General features: G+C 38.6%; 1 protein-coding gene across 6 annotated transcripts in view; it reads right to left on the reverse strand.

The window, feature by feature from the left end:
- Positions 1-353: 353 nt before the first annotated feature.
- Positions 354-25,076, reverse strand: part of LOC131249091 (phosphoglycerate mutase-like protein AT74H) — a 34,131-nt gene continuing 9,408 nt past the window's right edge. The window contains exons 4-7 of one of the 6 annotated variants that reach the window (XR_009172674.1): positions 22,779-22,859; positions 20,786-20,963; positions 10,824-10,965; positions 10,440-10,697 (exon numbers count right to left, since the gene is read on the reverse strand). Coding sequence is in view for 1 of the 6 variants with exons in the window: in XM_058249656.1 (XP_058105639.1) it covers positions 20,885-20,963; positions 22,779-22,859 (160 nt within the window). In the remaining 5 variants the exon portion in view is untranslated. Of the gene's footprint in view, positions 611-10,439; positions 10,698-10,823; positions 10,966-19,472; positions 19,696-20,512; positions 20,964-22,778; positions 22,860-25,076 lie in introns of those variants that run through there. The other 5 variants (XR_009172675.1, XR_009172673.1, XR_009172672.1 and 2 more) reach the window with 5 other exon arrangements.

The raw sequence follows: 25,076 nt of genomic DNA on the forward strand, positions 1-25,076 counted from the left end.
AAATAACTGAAGCAATTGTATGCTTTTTAAGTAAAAAAAGTTATTTATATTCGATCATAAACCAAACTTACTTATTTGAAATAAGTCACTTATCTATTGTTATAAGTAGAAAAAGTAACTTATGTGGTGATATCCAAACGTGCCCTTAGTGTTTCCTTGTTTCCCTTAGTGAGTACTCTTAAAACTAATGAGTAGAGAATACACATATAAAACTCACCATCTAAGCTTATATAATGAGCGGAGTTGAGATCTTACCTTAGGCACTCCACGGGTTCGCATGAGTTTTAACGTACTCAAAGTTGATCTTTACCATATAAATCTTAAGGAGAAAATGGACAATTTTACACACGCTATGGACAATTTTTAACATGCTATTAGTAGTAGGGGTATTAAACTTCAAGATTTAACATAACACTAGAAGGGGTTTCAAAATGATAGAAGGCTATATTTGGCATTCTAAAAATCTGTGTGCTTATCAACCTAGGGCTGAGATTTTACCCACTTCCTATCATTGATCGGTCTCCGGATCGGAGCCATTGATGAGATTCTTTCCCATGCGAGTAGCAGCGCACGGTTTGTCCCCTTCTCTCCCTTCTTCTCTCCACCAATGCTGCACGCACAATGCCCTAGAATAATGTAACCCTAGTGAAATATGATGGATCCTAGTTAGAAGGTGAAAAGATCACAGTCTTCTTTCTCAATGTGCTTAACATGTATCTTTGAATTCCCAAAGAGAGAAAAATCTTCTACAACAAAAACTGAAGCAAATAATTTATTGAATGGAATGCCTTTCAATGCACATAAACGACTTTAAATAGGCAATGCACGCCAAAAATCTAATATACCTTGATTGGACAATGTTTTTAAAAATAGAAATTTTGCTAGAGGGGCGTTTGGATTGTAAGTTACTTAAGATAAGTTACTTATGCCACAAAGAGCTTATCTTGATTTCTACTTATTAAGCTGAAATAAGTAACTTTAAGTAAAAAAGTTACTCATAATTAATCTTTAATCAAACTTACTTATGTTAGATAAGTTACTTATCTACTTCTATAAATAGAAAAGTAACATATTTGGGTATCCAAACGGGCCCTAAAAATAATAAAACCGCGTGAATTCTAAAATTTCAATCAAAATTCTAAAATAAAGAAATAATGTTAAAAACCCTGAAATATGCAGAAAAAATTGACAACTACAAAACTGACTAAAATTATCAACTTAGTAGATAGTCTTTATATTCTAATAAAACAACTCCTACAACCATTGCTATTTTGTAAAATATTGAAATGGCAACGAAAAGTTGCGCGCGTGAACATCCATAGTGCATGCTAGACCATTTTCAAATTTGATAAAATTTTCAACCCTCCTTCCCTCGATCCAAACCATCCATGAAGCCCTCTATCATCCATTCTTCATCTATAAAAGTTCAACTTTACACATGGCAGCCATATAAGATTTTTTTTTTTAATCCAATGAAGATATGGCTTGTAAATGGTATTGATGATCATAATCACAACCGTCCATTTGATGTTCACCAATTGATGAGTTCAAACATAAGTTGTATTTATTATTATTGTTGTTGTTGTTATACATCTAATGGTTCAAAGCATTTGGATGGTTTAACTCGTGTTATAAAGGGAATTCCATGTGTAGCTTAATAATATAATACTTTTGCTTGTCATGTATAGAACATCACTTTACATTTGTCATTTTGTATATGTATAGAGCAGGTGGTTAGACGGTCCACTGATTCCAATTTCAAAACCATGATTGCAAAAGAAAGCAACAAAAAATCACCTAGAGATGCCCAGGTGGTTAATGGTCTCTTTTTCACCTAGTTTGAGAGCACTGAGTCGACTCCAATCCGATTGAATAAAAAAACTCGATTTTTTGAAAGATAAATATCAGTTTTTCTGAGTTTTTTCATTAATATTATTTAATATTTTAAAAAGTATAAATAATGTTGAGTTGTACTTAGTTGAGTTTTATGAAAGACATTTTGATTCTTCAAGCTTTCCTGAGCCGAGTCATTATCAGATCGAATTTTATTCTGGTCATGGTGGGGAGTAGATTAGGTGCGGCCGGCCTCACCTAACAGGGTGCATCCCCGACCGTAGGGCCTACCTTGATGTAATTATTGTATATCCACTCAATTCATCTGTTTTTTCAGTTTATTTTAGGGGATTGAATAAACAATGAGAGACATCAAAATCTCATGCAGACCACATCATAGGAAAGAATGGTATTAGACCACTAAAAATTTCTTGTGAGCTGCGAAAGATTTGGATCAAATTGATATTTGTTTTTCCCTTTCATCCCGTTGTGGGGGAATCCAACTCGACGAGTCAAGCCAGCCACTGACTTCAGAGCTCGAAAAGGAAACCTTGGGAATGTATGAAGGATAAGCAGGGCTAAGTACTCTCTCAGCACATCTCAGCTCCGAGCCGTTACCCTCGTTTAATAACTCGACCAAAAGGTCAATCTATGCACTAGGCTTGGAGCCGAGGCTACCTTAGTCCGAGGTCCATAGCCGAAGCAAAGGGGATTCAACCAGTCCCGAATACTAGTACTCGGCCTCGGGCCGAGTGAGGCCGAGGCTGAGGCCAGATGCGGATATTCCGAGTGATAAACCAGAAAACTGTCATACGCGGATGTGACTGAATATCTCGCCCACGGATACACTCTCCTAAGACACGATACGTTACACAATCCCTGGATTATGGATGAAATCTCCACGATCACAATATCCTACTGATTGAGCGAATCGTGCTGAGATTAACGGACGCAGATCATCCAACCCGCAGGTTTAAATACCAGGGGACCCCATTGCTACAGGTATGCAATATCTCGCACCTTCTCTTTACACTCTACTTAGACCCAGATTCTCTTATCTGACTTAGGCATCGGAGGGTCCCCCGGCTTAGCTAAGGTCTCCTTTGTTTACCCTTTTGTGCAAGACCAGGGCCCATCGAAGGCAGATTTTACCTCAACACATCCCATGTTTAAAAAAAAAAAAAATTATTATTATTTTTATTACCTTATCATCAGGTTGGATGAAAAATTAAAGTTACGAAAGACTTAAGAAAATTTTAACGATGAGCATTCAATTACCACAATTCTCCTATGGTGTGGTCCACCTAAGATTTGGATATGCTTCATTTTTTTGGAGTATGAACTATATAAGTGAGCGGGTTGTGGATAATTTCATGGCCAAGATGAATCAGAAAAGGCTTGGTCGACGACAGAAGTGATCCAGACCGTCTGACCTTAAATCGGGCGTATCTCGCAATTTGAAATAAGTTATCGAACGTAAAATATATGATTTTGGAGTAGGACGATCTACTTTAGCCACCCAACCCTATTATATCAGGTTGCACAAGCCAGATTTGTGAAATACCATCAAATCGACGGTCATTTCCCTATTTTAATTCTGTTTTTACTATAAATAATAAATTTTACTTTGATTATAATTCTTAATCTGTTGGGCTTTAGGAGTTGTGCTCAACGTAAAAAGTGCTTAGAATAATTAGGAGAAGAGCTTGGTGAATCCAAATAAAATACTTATTATTTTTGGCCAAAAACCTTGCACACTAGTAGATATCGTGATTGTTTATAAATAATAAATTTATTATTTATAGTAAATTACGAATTATAGGAGTTTTAGTTATGATATGATTTTGAAATTTCTCCCATTGCTTGATATATGTATTTAAAGCGTTGTGAAGTCATTTATTTCACCAATCAATCAAATTTCCAATGGTAGAGAAAGGAGCAGAGGCTTCATAGATTCGGAGTAGTTATCCTACAAGAACACTGTGATAAACCTTATCACGTTCATCCGTGCGAAAAGGAGAAAGCCTGTGCTGTGTGCCCATCTTTCCGGCTAGCAACCAATTTAGCTTTCATGGACAACTCTATATATACCGTACAAACGACAGATCTCACTCAAATGACAACTCTTCGAAAAAAAAAAGAAGCTATTCCACTTACTAGATGGCCCACCACTTGTAAGTTGAGTCACTCCATCAATTGTCCACTGTTTCCAACGATGTGGCCCACCTAATTGACTGATTTGTGCCACATCATCTTTTGAGCAAATGACCGTTTTACCATTATCTTTAGTTTTAGAAAATAAAATACCACCACATGCACATGACCTGGCTCAGTACGAAAATTCAGACCATCCAAATATATGTCTGACATCTAAGATGTGGCCCACCGTTTGTACGGCTTAATTTATTGCACACGTGGCAGGTTCAGTGGGTATGCTTCTTGTCACCCTTTTCAGGACTAATTTCTGTCACATAGATGCCACGTGTACAGAGGCCTGTATGTGTTGTCACTATTAGTGGGCCATACGTGAGATGTACAAAATCCAAACAGCCAAACTATCTGTTTGCTATCTAAGGTGAGGCCACCGTTTCACGGTTAATTTCTGACACATGTGAGTGCCGTCTACGTGAGTGACTCTGTTTCATTGGAAATTCTTGTGTTGAATCCACTCCGTTCATCAGTTTTGAAAGACAACAATATGATAGGAAGATAAAAATCAGGCATATAAAAAACTCATGTGGGCCACACCACATGAAACATCAGGGAATGAATGTGAACATTGGAAACTTTATGGGGACTGCAGAAGTTTTGTATCAGGATGATATTTCTGACTACATTTTATCTTAGTGGTAATAACTTATGAACGATTTGATAGCATATAAATATCATGGTGCCCTCTAGGAAGGTTTTAACGGTGGATGTTTCTGTTGCCCTGTTTCATGTTGTGTGGCCCACGTGAGTTTTGGATATTCCTGATTTTTAGATTCATGCTACATCCCTTGTCTTGAAAAACTGATGAAAGAATGGATTTTCCACTGACATCTATGTGGGCAGAATTAGAGTATAATTTTTGAAATTTCAATTTTAACTCTAACACAAATTATAGCAGGGCAGCAACTTGGGTTCTCTTCAACCTGAACTCGATTGACCCCGTGACAAGGGATGAACATGATGAGGTCGCAAGGTTTTTGGCCAAAAATAGTAAGTGTTCTATTTGGCTTCACTAAGCTATTCTCCTAATTATTCTAAACAATTGTCGATCCAATGGTATTTCACAAATCCAGCTTGCACAATCCGGCATAGTAGGTTGGGTGGCTCAAGTAGCTTGTTCTACTCCAAAATCATATATTTTATGCCCGATAATTCATTCTGGATTGCGAGATATGCCTTATATAAAGTCTAATGGTCTGGATCACTTTTATCGTCGACCGGGCCTTTTCAATCCATCTTGGCTATGAAACCGTCCACGACCCACTCTACATCACCCCACCTGAATTCTGATTAGGTTGTCAAGGTCCTTGGTTGATTTAAGGTTAGAGAAAGCTAAAGGAATTCATAACTAATGGGCAAGGTTTTCGACCAAAAATAAAAAGTGTCTTATTTGGCTTCTCCAAGTTGTTCTCCTAATCATTTTAAGCACTTTTCACGTTAGGTACAAACATACTATTTATAATAAAAACGGAATTAAAATAGGAAAACAACCGTTAATCTAATAGTATTTTGCAAATCCAGCTTGCGCAAGCCAGCAAAGCGGGGTTAGGTGGGTAAAGTAGCTCGTTTTACCCCAAAATCATATATTTTATGTCTGATAACTTATACATTTCACGTTAGGTACAAACATACTATTTATAATAAAAACGGAATTAAAATAGGAAAATAATCATTAATCTAATGGTATTTTGCAAATCCAGCTTGCGCAAGCCAGCAAAGCGGGGTCAGGTGGGTAAAGTAGCTCGTTTTACCCCAAAATCATATATTTTATGTCTGATAACTTATTTCGGATTGCGAGATACGCCCAATTTAAAGTCTGACGGTCCGGATCACTTTTATCGTGGACGAGCCTTTTCTGATCCATCTTAGCCATAAAATTATCCGCGCACTCCTCATCAGAGTTGCACACCTAGTAGGAAAATGGCCCCACTACCCTACCAAAAGAGTAAGGAAGGTGAGAGCAGATTGCCCGTGACTGCGGGCAATGAGGCCCGGGGCTGTGTGGGGCGATACAGATATCCGTGACAAGTCCATCTGTTTTGAAAGACTAGATGATATAAGATTTTAAAAACAAGGTAGATCCAGAACTCATGTGTGCAATAACATACAAAACAGTAGAGGACACAAGTTCCGTATCATGATGATATTTATTCCTACAGCTTATCTGAGTGGTAATAATTCCATGAAAGGTTTGGATTGCATATAAACGTAAAGGTCAGCTCCAGAAAGGTTTCAACGGTGCACTTTGCTATTCTCACTGTTTTGTTGGTGTAGCCCAGCTGAGTTTTGAATCTACCTGATTTTTAGAATCTTATCCCATTGTAGTCTATCAAAACAGATATACGGAGTGGATTTGTCAAAGACATATCTGTGGACCTTCCACAGCCCCAAGCATGGAGATATGTGTGTGCCCCTGGTCACAAGCAATACGACTTCCCAAGGGAAGTATCAGCAATTTTCAATTAACCCGTTATTTATGGATTTATAGGGCGCGGATTAAGGTACTATCCCACTGGGACCTTGTCTGTAGGTCCATTGTGATGTATGTAGTTTATCCATGCGGTCCATCTATTTTGACAGATCATTTTTGGGCATCAGCCCCAAAAGGAGATAGATTGAAGGCTCAAGTGGGCCACACCACAAGTAGCAGTAGGATCAAATTCCTACTGTCGAAAGCTTATTAGGGCACACCGTGATGATTATTTGTCATCTCACCTGTTCTTAAGGTCACATAGACCTGGACGAGAGGATAACATAAATATTAGCTTGAACCAAAATTTCTGTATACCTCAACAATATTTCAACGGAAGGGTTTCAAAACCCCACCACTTCATGTAGTGTGGTCCACTTGAGCCTTAAATATGTCTCATTTTTTGGGCTCACACGCTAAAATGATCTGTCAAAATGGATGGAAGTAGTGGATAAAACAAATACATACAATGCCCCGATGCCCCTCTAACAGGACCGTCCATCTCTACCTAGGTCTCCGCGCCCAATGGGCAGTAGCCTAACTATCCTGTCTCTTCTGATATTTATCCTGGGGAAAAGAAAAGGGAATAGAAACCATGACAGACTGGAAATGGTTTGACCGTGGTCCATGGTTCCCAGAGGCTGGTACGAAAAAAGTGCATTAGCCAGGGTTCATGTCACCTACTTCATGGTCTGCTAACTACCATACTTTTTCTTGGATATCGTTCCAGCTAGTATTCTCTTTCTCGTGAAACAAATCATCATCATTAATTAGACTTAGGTAAGAGACGAAGGTCACTATGGAAAGTTATTTCCCAAGCGAGAAGAAAAGCATTCAACTCTTTATCCATCTTATTCCACACACATGCACACAGTTACATGTATCCGACGGTTCCCATCGCATTGTAGGCCCACCGTAGATACCCTTGACCCCAATTGCCCCCGACTAGAAGCTAGGTGAGGCCCACCATGATGTTTGTGAGAAATCCACTCCGACCATCGGTTTTGACAGCTAAAGTTAGGACATGTGTGGATCCATAACCCAAGTGTGCCACAGCACAAGAAAACATAGGGAGGGAAATGCCTTTAGTTGAAGGAAGCAGATTTTGTACTAGCAACTCAAGGAAATTGTGACGCCCACCATGTGTCTTATTCACACTGTCCATTTATTTTTTCATATCATTGAATAACATAAGTATAAAATCTAAGCATATCCTAAACTTAAGTGAACCACACTATATGAAATAGTAGAGATAGTGATGTTCACCGTTGAAACTTTCCTATAACCTATTAGTAATGTTTATTTGACATCTAACTTATTCGTAAGGTCACAAAGATAAATATAGAGGGAAAATACTTTATTCAAAACTTTTATAAGCTATAGGAAGTTTTCAACATCATATTCACATTGTTCCTGTGGCCTAGTTCACTTGTACTTTGGATATTTTCAATTTTAAGCTTTTGCCTTAAAATAACTTGAAAAATGGATGGACAATACACATCACGGTTGCCTATATATGTAACTGAGCTGATTCGAGTTTGACCCAATTTTGGTTTAGCGTATTTATGTGTGACACCTCATGTTTGAGCTTTACACGGCTTTGAGCTTATCCCTATTGTTTGAGTTTGGTTTAGCTCAAATCATGCGGTAGCTTTGAGCGTGATTCCTCACCAACATCATGGACAGGCAATGGTCCCAAAATCGGATCTATGTATAATTCTATCCCTGCATTGATGGACATTTATTTGTTGAATTTGAGCGATTGGCTTTCTTTTATTTATTTATTTATTTATTCAATTTAAGAGTAGGTTTTATGGGCACCAATCTAACCGTCGGTATACCAATTGTTAGGTAATCCACATTGGTCCCACGATTTGGGAGTGGATTAGGTTTGGCTCGGCCTTGCTCAATGCAGAGTGGCCCTGACCATGGGGCCCATGTGGATTTATGTGTAATATATCCATGCCGTCCATCCATTTTTCCATGTCATTTTAGGCCATGAGACAAAAAACGAAACAGATTCAAATCTCATGTCGACCACACTACAGGAAACAATGATGATTGATTATCAAAAACTTCTTGTGGGCCACAAAAGTTTTGGATCAAGCTGATATTTGTTTTTCCCCATCATCCACTTCTGTGCAATCTTATCCACAGGTTGGATGGAAAATAAACGTTACCATGGGCCTAGAAAATTTTAATGGTGGCCATTTCAATCACCATTGTTTCCTATATTGTGGTCCACCCGAGATTTTTAACTGCTTCATTTCTGTGCTCATGCCCTAAAATGAGCTATCAAAACAGATGGATGGCATGGATATACTGCACATGGTTAGACTGACTGTCAGGGCCGCACCATATTCCGTGAGGCCGAGCCGTATCTAATCCACTCCCCCAGATTTACATGCATGGACGGTTGCGCAGCTATACCCTTCTAGCTTATATCAAATATCTGACCTCTCGTACCAAACATCTATTTTCAGAAGATAATAGCAAAGCTCTTGAGCTAGAGGCTGGACGAATCTGGATGGTCCATCTGTCCTGCCATATGATGATCCGTCCATCTCGTCCCATACACCATAGATGGTAACCATGGGAAAAATATCAGTTATCAAACATGTCATTATCCATGAAAATGACTCGTTATCCATGAAAAACGACTTGTAAACAAAACCTTGGTCATGAAAAAAGGGTTTTCAGCTAACTTTAGCAGAAAGGGTGATGGCCCACCAGCCATGGCCACGTGGCGAATGGCGAGTGCGTGGAATAAAAGTGGTCACTGTCTTCTTCTATATGATAACCCTTGATTGATGTAGAGATAATATCTTATAAGAAAAGTAAAATAAAATTGATATTATTAATGAAGTGTTGATGTAGAGTTAATATCTTATAAGAAAAGTAAAATAAAATTGATATTATTAATGAAAAGTGTTGATGTAGAGATAATATCTTATAAGAAAAGTAAAATAAAATTGATATTATTAATAAAAAGTGTTGATGTAGAGATAATATCTTATAAGAAAAGTAAAATAAAATTGATATTATTAATGAAAGTATTGATTACAATGACGAATCTTAGGAGGCCCGTCGGGATGGATTGGTCCAGGTAGGGCCCATAATCATTACAGACCAGGCCTGAGCTTGTTTGTTTTGGTCCATTGTCGTGGCCCGGTTTCTATCTTATTGGTTTTGGACACTCAAGTGCCCAAGCTTTGGATTTATTATGTAGGTTGGGCTTGGACATACCTTGGCTGGGGCCCACAGTCAGTTAGGGCCCATTTGGATACCACCAAATAAGTTACTTTTTCTACTTACAGTAGTAGATAAGTGATTTATTTCAGATAAGTAAGTTTGGTTTATGATTAATTATAAGTAACTTTTAAATTTACTTAAAAGTATATAATCAATTCAATTAATTTTTATTTTTTATTTTAGCTTTTTTACTTTTCATTATGACACAATGATGAACATGTTGAGGTCGATCACCATCTTCCTCAAAGGGATAACTACTCTGAATCCACGGAGCTTCTCCGACTCCTCACAGAGACTTCTCAAATCAACAAGGAAAAAACAAAAAAAATAGAAATTAAATTCTATAAAATTTGTAATTTGATTGATGAATGAAATAAACGAGTTCACAACCCTTTAAATAGGGATACTAAATCATGGGAGAAGTTTTGAAATCAAATTGCAACTAAAACTCCTAAAATTTACAACTTACTAGTAAACTTACTATTTACAGACGGTCGTGATTTCCACTAATGAGCAAGGTTTTCGGCTAAAAATTGTAAGTGTCCTATTTGCCTGAACCATGACATTTTTTTAATTATTCTAAGCACTTGTCATGTTGAGCGCAACTCCTAAAGCCCAATTGATGGAGAGTTATATTGGAACTAAAAATTACCATAAAGAGTGAAAACGAAAATAAAACGGGAATTCAACCGTCGATCTGATAATATTTTGTAAATTCAGCATGTGCAACTCGACATAGTAGGTTGGGTGGCTACAGTAGCTCGTTCTATCCCAAAATCATATATGGTACACCAAATAACTCATTCTGTATTGCGAGATAAACCTGATTTAAGGTCCTGACGGTCTGGATCACTTCCGCTTGCGATGGGGCCTCTTCTGATCCATCTTGGCCATGAAACTGTCCGCGACCCGCTCTACATCATATAAGATGCTGAAGAAAAGCATCAGAAGAGACGAAAGAGAGGAGAAGCTGATAAGTATGTTATTTGCCAAACATACTTATCTTCTTAATAAGTAGAAACTAAGATGCATAAGTAGTTTATCTTAAGCAACTTACCATCCAAACAGTCTCCTAATGTACAAACCACCACATATGCCGGCATTGGCATGCTGATGAAATATCCAAGCCATTCATCATGTAAAGGCCACCTTGCATCCACCATGTCCGAAAGATAATGTTGACCCACTCACCATGTGTGCTATGATAATAAAAATAGGTGGATGGGTTAGAAGACTGACCAAATTTTCCCAACTGTGCCCTTGTTAAGTTAATTGTGGCCCACCTGCTAATGGACAGACGTGATTCTTGGGGTAGGAAATCTATAGTTGTATCCTTGTAATGGATGGCTTGAATATTTCAGTTGGGGGACGTGCTGATACGCACATGTGGGCTTAGTAAAGCTCCTAAATTGGGCCCTTGCTTGAATACCTTATTACACTGACAATAATAATCTGTCTAGATACCACCAAATAAGTTACTTTTCTACTTACAATAATAGATAAGTACTTTATTTGAAATAAGTTTTGTATAAGATCAATTATTAGTAACTTTTTCCTTAAAGTTATTTAATCACTTCAGCCTAATAAGTAAAACCAAGATGGGTTACTTGAGGCTTAAGTAGTTTTTCTTAAGTAACTTAAGATCCAAACGCCTCCTAAATAACACATATACAAGGAAGAATTCTCCTATGGTACTACCATATACAAGGAAGAACATGCATGGAATATGAGTATGGTTCCACCTATAGTAGTTATTTTACACACGATGAGGAATCCGAATCTGAAACGTGTAAGGTTTTGTGCATTGTTGTAATGTGTTGCATGCATACCTTGCTGTGTGTATCACTATTATATCTTTTGTTGGAAATAATGGTATTCTAATAATAATAAATCTGATTATCATGGTAACTCAGGTAAAGCAACCGTGAGCATGGTAACTCAGTTGATAATGAATCTGATTTTTTATTAGAACGCAACATTTATACCAATGCTTTCTTTAAAATAGTTTGTACCTTTCAGTAGAATTTATTAGTATAGTAAGCTCTCAACATGCTATTTTTAAGATATAATTACTAACATATAACATTCAAAATATGCATAAGCCGTAAACCATAAGAAACCATCACCGCACATAGAAAGATAAAAATAAAAAAAAAAATTATTATTGAAAGAGAAAAATTAATAAGAAATGTTATGTTTTATTTATTTATTTATTTATTATTATTTATAACAATTGATGAAAAACTTAAGAGACGATCCTCTTATTTATAAACATAAAAAAGGAAGAGAGGTCTAATTCTACCAGGACATGGATACATGAAGTTAAGATGCGTCTGGATTTGAGAAGACAAGTGACCCACATTTAGTGGCTATAAACAATTTATTAGAAAATGATTAGTTAAAACAAAACAATTTTAACAAAACCAAGTCCATTAAAACTCCCACGCCAGCCTACCGAATCAGATTCACACCCCCATGTGCATACACTTATATACACTCCAGGAGGGGAAAAAAAAGATGTGAAAGAAGATGATTCACCTTATAATATTTTATTCCAATTTTTAAAACAGCCCAACATTATATGGGTGTATCCTTCTTACACAATTTGCCTATTAATTTTTTATACTATTTTTTAAAACACCACGACATTATTTGAATGGAGCCATCTTCAATAGATGTGATAGGTGACTTTCCGGCGGCGTTTGGTTCCCTTGATTAAAATAAATCAATGACTTGGACTGACTTGTACTGTCTTAGGCCAAGGCCAGAGTCCACAAGTCAAGAGTTACTGGGGATGACTCATTGAAACGTTCCAGGTCCTACACTAATATCATGGAATTTATTAATAATTAGTCTGTCATAAAATACAATGAAATAGTCTGGACCATCTATAGGAATATCTAATTGGTGGATGGAAAGCAGTTCAAAATATAGGTGGACTAATGACGCTAGTCATGTCATCAGCGGGCCTCCAAAGTAACGATGTGGATTGGGCACTGCCCTGGCCTATCCCTAGCTGGTGTAGAGCGGGTCGCGGACAGTTACATGGCCAAGATCGATCAGAAAAGGCCCGGTCGATGACAGAAGTGATCCAGACCATCGAACCTTAAATCGGGCGTATCTTACAATCCGGAATGAGTTATCTGACGTAAAATATATGATTTTGTGGTAGAACGAGCTACTGAAGCCAACCAACCCAGGTATGCCAGGTTGCGCAGCCCGGAATTGCAAAAAACCCCTGGATCGACGGTTTAATTGAGTGTTATATCCATCTTATTTTTTGTCTCAAGCCTTAAGAAGAGCTCTCAAAATCGATGGACAACTTGGATATAACACATATCTCATGATGGAACCCACAAAACTTGCTGACTTCAATACATCAGCTATATAGTTCGTGTGTGGTACACCAGCTAATAGCTTATCCCTTTCATTACGCCTTTTAATATGGAAGTGGACTTACGTGGATTCGATACTTACATGTTGGGTAGGAGTTGGCTATTGAAGTTACATTACCAAGTTCTGTGGACCCCACTATGATGTATGTGTTGTATCCATACCGTCCATCCATTTTGAGATATCATTTTAGGGCATGAGCCAAAGAAGGAGGCAGATAAAAAGCTGTAGTGGACCCGAAAACAATTGGGAGAGTGATTCCCACCGATGAAACTATCCCAAGGCCCACCATAATGTTTATTTGAAATTGAACCTGTTCAAAAGTTAAAAAAGACATGAAATAAGAGAAAACACAAATATTATCTTGATCTAAAACTTTTGTTGCCTTTAGAAGTTTTTAATGGTGAGGTTTAGATTTCACTCATTCTTTGGATATTGCCCTAAAATGATCTCTCCAAATGGATGGAAGGTGTGGATACAAAACATGTGATATCACTTCAGCAGCAAGACTTGCTCCGACAATCTGTGAGTATATAATCCGCCCCGAAGTGGATAGAAACAGTGTGAATGAACTTCTATCATGATAAATTCACGGGCAGGGTTGCAGTATGTTCCGCAAAGTCCTTTTGTAATTTTTGTGAGAAATCCACCTTGTTCATCAGTTTTTGGAGAGCTAAGGCAAAAATTGAGCAGGATGAAAGACTAAGTAGGCCGCACTAAAAGGAAAAGGTGGGAAGGGAAATTCCCGCCATTAAACCTTCCTCAGTCGAAAGTAATGTTTCAAGTGCATCCATACCATTCATAGCAATATTCCTACTGAGATGAACTTAAAATACAAATGTTATCCTGATTTAAAACTTCTGCGGCCCCACAAATATTTCAACTGTGGACTTTCAATCCTCACATTTTTGGCCCATTTGAGTCGTGGATCTGGCTCATTTTTGGCCTCTCATCCTAAAATGATATGGAAAAACGGATGGACAGGGTGGATTTCTCAAAAAAAAAAAAAAAAAACCAGGGCAGGCTTCACCTAGATTTCTGGCACAAGTTTGCAGAAAACATGCGTGAGTGATATAAAGGTGGAGGGGTATTTTAATAACAGTTTCACATGATTTTATATGGTATAGCCTACCTGAGTTCCTGCTGATTTTTGGGATATCCTATAATTTAAAGGGAACCATCAAATGCACGGTGTTGATGTTCGACATACATCATGGTGGGGCCCACACAGCTCGACCTCATGGGAAGTTCCCATATGCTTGACCCCATAGAAACTTTTCTCATGGCATTGGACGGTATGAATAAAACCCATACATCACGCTGGCCCCTCAGAGCCCTTGTCCGTTCGTAGCAAGGGATGGTGGGGTAGGACCCAGTCTGCATCCAAGTAACGGCAGGAAATAAAAAAAGGTTGACCGTCCAATGCAAGAGAGAAAAAATGAAAAAGAAAAGTGATCGGTAGGATTGTTTCATAGCTGTTATTTTTTACTAATAGAGCATACATGTTATAGGTCCCACTAGGTGGACCATCACGATTGATACATCAGACTAACATGTGTACCCTGGACTCATGGGTCTGCTTTTGGCCCCACACGTTCTACCATATCATATGATTGCCATCCCAAGGATGGATCTCCAGCTTATGCAAGTGGGCACCCAGCCCATCCAAGATGCCAGTTCATTTTAGTACATGAACCCAAAAATGAGGCAGATCCAAAACTCAAGTGGGCCACACCACGAATAATAAAGATTGAACACTTACTGTTGAAACATTGGTGGGCTACAGAAGCTTTGGATCAGCCTAATATTTTTGTATTTTAAGCTAATCCCAGTGGGATAGATCCGGGAAGGTTTGGATCTGTGGTATGGCCCAACTTGAGTTTTGGATTGGCCTGATTTTTGGGTTCAGCTCATTTCATTTTCCTTCCCCACTTTTTCCTGTCACGTTGGATCTGCCTCATTTTTGGAACCATCTCCTAAAATGAGTATGAAAATCGGATGGATGGGTTGGATTTCTTACAAACATCACGGTAGGCCCCACCTAGCTTATGCAGGAACTTCCTATGGTTGGGACCGTAGGCAATCTCCGTCCATTGTTCTGATGGCAACGGTCCCCATTCAACTAAGAAAAGTTTAGGAGCTTTCAAGGCATGCTGCATCCATGACGAGGAACATCAGATCAACTCTATATTTAATGTGGGGGACATCAGATCAACGGCCTTAAATTAATGTTGTAATGAGACCGAGTTTAATGTGCACCCACCATCCAGGATCTGAAAAGGGATGCCTTTATATTGTAGCCGTCCATTTCCAGCACATCAAATAATGAACTGCGAGTTTAAATAAACATAATGGCAATTCATGGTGTGTTTGGATCCCCAAGTAAAATAAATTGCAAACATTCAAATGTTGCCTAAATTGCCCCTCTTAGGTTTTTTTTTTTTTCCACCGAATTCCGCGGTCTAGATTGTGGGTCATTCACACTTTCTCGTTGATCAAGTTGTGTAGTTTGTGATAATACACTCCAAAGACAGACTCGATAATCAGTTGATTCGGGGTCATGTTTCAGTGATCAAAACCATTCATTAGATGGGCCCCACTACCAGAAACATTTAAACCAATTGATCACTCATTTTAGATCATTGAAACATGACTAAGATCCAATGACCGATCGTTAACAGTACACCCAGTCCGTATTGCAGCCAACTTCTCAAGTTGGAATTAAAATTTATTATCAGGCATATCTCTAATATATATAACATGAGTAGCCATGGGCAATTTTACCCCAAGCAATTAGTCTATGGAAAGCTAGAAAATCATGGGTTTTAGGAGGAAATTGAAAGGAATTTGACATACAGAGAAGGGTATTTATGTCATTTGCTACTGTTGGTTTCCTCTCTCTTACTGACTAAAAGACTATATAAAAACTAAAGAAATTCAAAAATGGTTGAATCCCAATTCTTCATATCCTCCGGTTTCATTTCTCTATCATCTTATACAGATTTACGTTCCCTTGATTTAAGGGATATACAATCAATCCTTTACCAATAGAGAAAAATCAATGTTAAATTGTGTGAATTTGGTTTGAATTGAGAGGAAGATTGATTAATATAAATATAGCTATTACACTCCCACGAACGCATGGGACAGGCACGGACCATGAGTTTGCTCTTCAAAGGTTGAAACTGGGAAGTTGAGAGGCCCTTCGTAACGACATCGACCACTTGATCAACCATGCTGATATATTGAATATCAAGTTCCTTCCTAACAGCCTTTTCACGAACACAACGACATCGACCACTTGATCAACCATGCTGATATATTGAATATCAAGTTCCTTCCTAACAGCCTTTTCACGAACACAGTGATAATCTACCTCCATATGCTTGTACGAGAATGAAAAAGGGGATTAAAGGCTAGTGAAATAGAGCTAATGTTGTCGCACCAAATAACAGGAGGCAAGGAAAGAGGCGCTCTTAAATCCTTAAGGAGCATCCATGACCAAGAGATTTTTGCGGTCGTCTGAGCAAGTTGACGGTACTTAAATTCAGTGCTAGATCAAGAGACAGTGGACTGTTTTTTTGCGCTACATGAAATGGGATTATAACCGAGATAAATACACTAAACACCAGTAGATCATCTATTATCATGTGACCCAACATAATCGGCATCAAAGTATGCTTCAAGTTTTAATGGCCCCGGTTGAAAGAAAAGGCCATGATCAACTTTCTTTTAACATGGCGTAAAGTATGCTTAACAATGGTCCAATGAATGTTGGCTGGAGCATGCGTTAACTGGCAAACTTGATTAATAGCAAAAGCCAAGTCAAGGCGAGTCAGGGTGAGATATTGTAAAGCACCGACAACACTTCGATAAGTGGTCGGATATTTTAGTGGATCGCCATTGGTGGGCTGCATCTTTTTGCCAAACATTGCAGGAGAAGTGTACGGCTTGGCAGATTCCATATGAGTACATTGAGTAAGTCCAAAACATACTTAGTTTGAGTAAGATATAAGCCTTTGTTGAAGAAGTCGATTTTAAGCCCAAGAAAATAATGGAGCCGTCCTAAATCCTTCATAGCAAAGAAATTTCCAAGATGAATATTATCAACGTAGATTAAGAGAAACATGGTCACTCCATTCTCATGGTAAGTAAATAATGAGTAATCCACCTTCGATTCCATAAAACCAAGCTCCTCAAGGTCGTCGAAAAAGAGTTGAAACCAAGCACTAGGGGCCTGTTTCAGGCCGTAAATTGATTTATGAAGGCGACATACATGATTAGGAAAGGCTGGGTCTTCAAATCCTTTAGGCTGGTGCGGATAAACTTCTTTGTGTAAAAAACCTGCTGAAGGTTAGTACCATAGTATACTCAATGATCCAGTAATCTAGGAAACAGCTTGACATGCATGGAGCCCCAAAAACAGTCAGAACTTTACTCAATGACCAATGTGAAGCTTTAGCGTAGGCCCATAATATGCTGTGGTCCAGAAAATCAAGTACACACACACACACACACACTCATATATATGCAGGATCATTAGCCACTCGCTCAAAACAAGCTTGATCCGGATCCGAAATGGACTATGGATCTCGATCTATTGGTCTACATGGGATTCGCCACGGGATTGCCCCTGCCCTAACCGAAATGGGGTTGGGGGAGCCTAAGCTAAGCATAGGAATGGAGAAAAGCATTTTGGACATCAAGCTGTTGAATCGACCATCAATTAGCGAGAGCAATGGCCAAAATTGTCCTAATAGTGGTATGCTTGATCACAAGGCTAAAAGTTTCAATAAAATCCAACCTTTCTTTTTGATGATAGTGATTAGCGACCAGGCGAGCTTTGAATCTTTCTCTCATTCCATCAGAGTGTCTCTTAATTTTATACACCCATTTATTTGCAAGGATGTTCATAGAAGAGGAGAAGGCACTAAGGATCAAGTGTCACTTTTTTGTAGGGCATCGAATTCCATACACATTGTTTGCATCCCTTTAGGAAATCTGTATGCTTGAGAGAAACAAGAGGGCTCAACAGGGCCGGTAACAAGAGTACCAGTTAAGGCATATTTAGGATTTGGTTTGTGAATACCCACTCGTCCACGTGTTTTCATGGGGTGAGTAGAGAAGTTGGGTTGGTTTGGTGGAGATTGTGTGAGTGGGACAACTGAGGTGGTTGATGAAACGAGTGTAGAAGGGGAAGATGCTGGAGGAAGGGAAGCAGGTAATATGGAACTAGGTGGAGGTGCAGTGGGCAGATGAGAGGCAGAAGGCAGCATGGCATGTTCCAGACACATGGAGAATCAACTCTCTGAGGCAAAGAATGAGAAGACCCTACGATGGAAATTTTAAATGGGAATGATCCTTCATCGAAAACAACATGGCGTGATAAATACAAGGCGTTTGTATCCCTGGTGGTTAAGGGAATAACCCAAGAAGATAAACCTTTTGCAATGAAATTGAAGCTTGTTTTTATTAATAGGACGTAGATAATGATAACATGCACAACCAAACATATGAACCAAAGAGTATTTTGGGATTTTATGAAATAAATTTTCAAATGGAGAAACATAATCTAAATGTTTTGCAGGCAATCAATTTATTAGATAAACAGAAGCATTGAATGGTTCAACCCAGAAGGTGGGAGGCATACCAACCTGAGCTAAGAGAGTAAGACGGGTGTCAACAATGTGTCGCTGCTTACGTTCTGCTATGGCGCTACCCCATTTTGTTCAGGGATATGTGGACATGACATATGATGCAAGATTACATGTTGAGACAATAATTGTTGAAATTGGGTACTAATGCAAGGACATTTTCCCACCGAGCTCAAGTGGGGTGGCCTGTGGAATGTGGGGGCACACTTGGAGTGGGCAACCTATGCGAGGCGGGGCCCACCCGTATCCGTATGAGGTAGGTGGCTCGTGTGATGCGAAGCCTGTGTGATGTGGGGCCCATAAGGGTGGTTCGGCAGAGAACCTAACCCATGGGATGTGGGGCCTGGGCTATGAGATAAATGGATTGATTTACCACGCTCTATCAGTTCGAGCTTTTAGAGCAAGTGGTTAGTTGTCCTGAGGAGTGATTAATGCATGGGCATTTTCATACCGAGTGGGGTGGCCTGTGAGAGGTGGGGACACACTCCAGGTAAGTGGCCCGTGTGAGGCAGGCGGCTCATGTGATGCGGAACCCATGTGGGATTGATTCATTTTGAAGCACTTTGATGGTACAAGAAAACAAGGTTTCAACAGAAAGTTTAAATTTAACAAAACAATCGAAGATTACTTTTATTTTGTTAAGAGTTCTAATTAGACCATAATTTTTTTATATTCTACAAGTAGAGTACACATTTGTAGCTTTTTGCTAAGAGAAAGAAAAAGAGAAAAAGTTCTAACAAAAAAAAAAAAGTTTCTTCTCAAGAGTTCTCTCTTCAACGTGTTAGCATTCTTGGTGGTATGATTTCTTCTCCTCTAATATTCTCTTTCTTCTTTCTACTTCTGTGCGTTGGGCTTGTTAGTGCTGGGCTGTTACTGTCAAACCTGTGGATTTAGCACATATTTGCAACAATGATCTCTCAAGAACAAGTGTACTTGTTGCAGCAATCGCGATGTTTAAAGCATAGATTACAGTTTGTTGCATGCCAATTTTAACATGCACTTCAGGTATGCTTGAAACATTCAGTGTAATTACATTTGGATGCACTAAGAAGTTTTTATTCTCAGTTCTAAGATAATTCGTCCTTCGCTAAAGAGAATACAATAGAGCTGGTTGATGCGTATTAAGGTAGAGCCTCGATGAGAGAGGACAACTGCCATTAAAAAGCACTTACCAAAATATTTTCTGGAGTTATTTTGAAAAAGGATTTTACAATGCCACATGGCATACACTCGTTGGGGCTCTACCTTATTATGGTTCAACCAACTCCATTGTTTCATTTCTCTTCACTAAAATGGCAATTCAGCTCAATTTGGCATAGCCGAATTAGACTCAAATTACATTTTAGCATCAAGCCCAGAACCTAGGCCTTTCCAAGCCAGATGTATATCTTACTGCAATTTTTAGTCCAAACCTTCAATATGAATGCTGTGGAAACTCCGAACACAATATTTGTCTGGAAACTGCCATTTGATTCGATGGTGCACCTAAACGCACCATCTGTTCACTATGATAGATTGGACCATCTGAGACAAAGATGTGTGCTGACACCAAGCTGATATAAAGTTTCCTTCCATCCTTCCATCCACAGAAGTTTAAAAAGGAATGGAATACAGTTCCTGATAGACAATTCCAAGAAAGAGAGTTCTGTGGATGGAGAAGAAATCTTATTCTGGTCTCACTCAGCCCTTGCAGCTATGATTCTCCACAATAGAAGAATTTACTAATTGAATGCAATGCAGATAGGCCGTTTTTATAATGCCGGCAAACATATTTACATTTCAAACAGATAGACAGGTAATGCAAAGACCATTTAATTTTGAATTGATACCTGCGCTTTCCTAGCTATATACACGCCATTGCTGGGTGACTGTTATAGCTTTTTGACTTTTGTACTAGGACATCCTATCTTGAAGCTAAACCTAACCAACAAATGGCATTCAGCCAGTGAAAGGCAAGGTCAAGTGAACGTACCTAAAGATGCAGCTCCAAGCATTCAGGCCATGGCAGATATGCTTTGGTGAAGGCCACGATCAAACCGCTCATCTTTTCTTGTCCTCCAATATAGGCATTTTAACTCAAATGCTTGAAGAATGATGGTCCGGACACATTACATTCATAATTCAATTCACCTGGCCTTGCAGTTTTTTGCCTGCATTGGCAATCAAGGAATCGAATGATTAGCACCAATTGAGAAAAGAGAAAAAATAAATATTCAGCTAAGGGTGCGTTTGGATGCTCAATGGGACAAAACTGCAAGTCATTCAATTCATCATCAGATAATTGTAAGCAACTCTCCTCTGTTTTATGACAATGGGGTGTTTTGGATTATTATATATATCTTCCCTCTGTTTTATGACAATTGTAAATCAGAGTAGTTAAAGGCACTAAGTGCACCCTGCCGCACCTGCCCTTGTAGCACTCAAAACACCTAGGCATGAACCTGGAGATTCCTGGCACAATTATTTTTTAATTTTATATAAATAAATATTAATTAATTATGAGGTCTCAAGTCCAACTGATTGGACCATAAGTTACCGTCCACCCGCAGATAGGCTTCCAACCTTTCATGTGTGTGCAACATCCAACCCGTCCAATAGTTTGACCCCATCATGAGAATCACATTGAACAAAAATAAACGAGATCCCCAATTTCCTCAAATCCCAACCCTAAAATTTTTATTTTCCCTAAATTCACCAATCCAAAACCACAAAATTTTGAAATCCCCAAATCCTCCAACCTAAATTTTCCACTTTCCCCAAAATCCCCAATTCACCACTAATCTCCTATATAGAACCAACAAAATCTTAAATTGCCTTAAAGGAGTCCCACTTGATGACCTTAACACACTATTATAAGAAAGAAATCAAGAAGAAATGAAAAAAGTAATTGAAATTTGGGGGAAGAATATCTCAAGCTTTAATCTCAAAAGGAACAATAAAAGTTGTTGAAATAGGGCTTAAAGCCTTAAAAAAAAAAACAAAAAAAAAAAAAACAAACTATTCACACCCTCATAGGGTGGTAAAACACCAAAAGACCACACATATGAGGTGCCCATAGGGGTACCCTATGTAAAAAACCATATTTACTGCATGAGCACCTACGCATGCGAGCACCCGAGGTAAATGCCTCCTGCAGGGTCCAGGCGACGTGCAATAGGCCCAAAAGGCCTAGATGTGCACCTGGGTAACCTTTGACTACAGTGTTGTAAACAACTCCCCTTTATTTTGATTATTACGTATAACTCCCCTTCCTTTCAAAGATTTGGTGCAGATTCTGCCATACAAGAAAACAACACCATTATCTTTGAGCAATTGATGGTTTTACCCCATCTCATTAGCTTACTCATTGTAGCATGTGGTCTTGTGGGTCCCTTGTAATGCGTGCATGTGATCCAACCCATTCAAAATGCTCACTTCTCTTGAAAATGGCACACTCCAAAACTCAAACTGATTCAACCTTCAGGTGGCCCACCATGTGAATTTGGAGGTTTTCGGGCGATCTCCATTGTTTTCTATGGCGTGGCCTACTTAATTGTTGGATTTGCCTGACTTTTTGGGCATCACATTTTTATGGAGTGGTTCTTCTGGACAAGTTGGATGCGATTCATACATAATGGGGGGGCCCCCACACACAAAACAAACTACTCAAAAGAGGGTATTTTTGTCATTCGGCTTAAATTCCTCTAACGTCTCTAACAGGGTAAGTACCTGCAATAATCCAAAACAGAGGAGGGAGTTACAATTGTCAGAAAACAAAGAGAAGATGTTTGCAATCATTTTAAATTAGAATGACAACCAATTCCATGTATTTCAAGTTTGTTGAAATGGAGTCAGACAACCCAATCTGATCATTTATTTGTGTATTGAATTTAATTGTTGTTGGAATTCAAATCAATTCAGCCATCCAAACACAGCCTAAACATTATGGATAACTGAGTAACCCAGACAAGGCCTCAACCGTGTACCATTTTTGATCAGTGAGCATCTCATCTGTTAAACCGAACCTGCGCAGCTCTTCCTCGGTGTGATGCACCAGTAAGCTGTACCTGTTGAAATGGTAATGGGCAGGGCATGATATCAGCATGTTTTCTCGTTTGCAATAGTTCTCTTATTCAACACTCTTAAAATGTAGCATACCAAATAAATAAAAATATTCAACATAGAAAACAAAATTCTTTAAGAAACAAAATTCTTTAAGGCACCAATCTGCAGGTATTGGAACACGATTATCCCATATACGTTACTAGAGTTCTCCACCCAATCTCACAAGCATGTGTGAGAAAAAGTTGCCCTCACACAAGATGCCATACAAGGACATAGGTGGGTCCCACTGCCTATGTGAACTAATAGAAGTGCAGGTGGAGTAGACAGTAGGAACCTTTTTTTATCTTACAGGCACATGGTAATAACATTTTCCTTCAAAATCATACATTGAATGAAGGAGATGGTCACTATTCCCAGTGCAAGTATCAGCGGAGGCATATGTTTGTTGGTATTGTGACACACGCACCCTGTCTTGACTTGAAAAGCTGAATTCTTTGGTAAACGAATGAACTTTTTGAATAATATCTCATAATGGATTAAGTTTTAATAAGGTCACTATATCTAAAACTATGGAAAGAGTGTTGGTCAAAGAAAAGAGAGATTTTGCAGAAGTCTCTGATTGGTCGGGTGCAACGGACCGTCTACTAGTTACCCATATGACATCATCTGTTTTAGAAGCTACTGCATGCCCAATTAATAAAACCAACAAGTAGGCTTTACAATCCTTTAAATTCAAGGTTACAGTAAATTCTATGACATTAAAAACACATTAACTATGTGATCTCGGAGACCCAAATACACATAAATATATCCATACAAAAATGCATGTAAATAGGCACATTTCTCTAGTCATGGAAATAGTGAAATTTTCAATTATGCACACAGTACATACAGGTGGGGCCCATGGTTATGTGATCTAAACAATTGATATGATGGGCACCTGTTAGCAAGGTATTCCCTAACAATAGCAGTGGTTGTAACAGTCACCACCATTACCATTTACAGGGCTAACCGTAATGGTCATTATGGCCCCCGTTTTTTGAAAAAAAAAAAAAAAAACATGTTTTGACCCTGTAACAATCTGTTGCAGCCATTACGGGCCATTTTTTTTTTCCATAATGACCATTACAATCCCTTAAAGTGTAATGGTTACCACTGTTATTGCTACATAGCCTTTTTGGAATACCTTGCCTAATAGTGTTGTGTCCTAAAACACCAAGATTGATCTTGATCATTGATCATGATGACCATGGATCCTGTGTCAACATTTTATCAAAGCCAGTACTAATATGTAGATTTACGTTAGCCATTTATGAATTCATGGGTTAAAGAGAGGGTTTCCTCTATTGTCCCTGGAAACTTGAGTTCGGGAATAACAACCACTGGCCAAGGGAGAGTTGTGTTTCATAGATCTTAGTACCTATTTATCCATGACTACCAAGCAGGTTTTAGGAGGCACATGTGGCTATTCTTTTGTGGTCAACTTGTGTGAGGGGACCAATAACAAAGTGTATGAAAGGTTTCCATCATTGAGCTCAACGATGAGTTGGTGCCTTTGCCATAGCCCACATAGGAGTGTGAGTGTTCATGGATATTGGATTTTGTTATTAGACCTTTTGGATGCTTACATTGGAGGATCGATTCGAGTCTCTGAATTGGGAGGCCCATCATGCCTAGCCCAAATCAATTTGTGTATGTATTAGTTTTGACAAATCCTTAGACCCGAGGACATGGAGAGTTCAAGTTCCTAGTGTAATGTGCTTTGCCCTCCTCATGAGGTCAACTCAGTAGCTCATGCATGGTGGTGCTTGGGTAGATGTGTTAGAATACAGTCGATGTCCATATGATCTAACATGGAATCCACTAGTTGCCTAGAAACACATTTATGGTTTAGATCTTGTTGATTAGATTATCCATCAAGTTGTTTTTTGTTCCGCCCATCACCTAAATGGTTTTATTTCCAAAATACATGCATGTATATGGGCACAATTCTCTAGTCGTGGAAATAGTGAAATTTTGAATTACGCACACAATATGTACAGGTGGGTTCATGGTTATGTGATCTACACAGTTCATATGATGGGCACTTGTTAGTATTGTGTGCCCTAAAAGTCAATGTTGATCTCGACCATTGATCAGACATGTTATTAATGCTACAATCAATATGCATTTACCTAAAACATTTATGCATTATGGGTTAAAGAGAGGGTTTCCTATAT

Source organism: Magnolia sinica, chromosome 6 (assembly GCF_029962835.1).
Source record: "Magnolia sinica isolate HGM2019 chromosome 6, MsV1, whole genome shotgun sequence".
Lineage (NCBI taxonomy): Eukaryota > Viridiplantae > Streptophyta > Magnoliopsida > Magnoliales > Magnoliaceae > Magnolia > Magnolia sinica.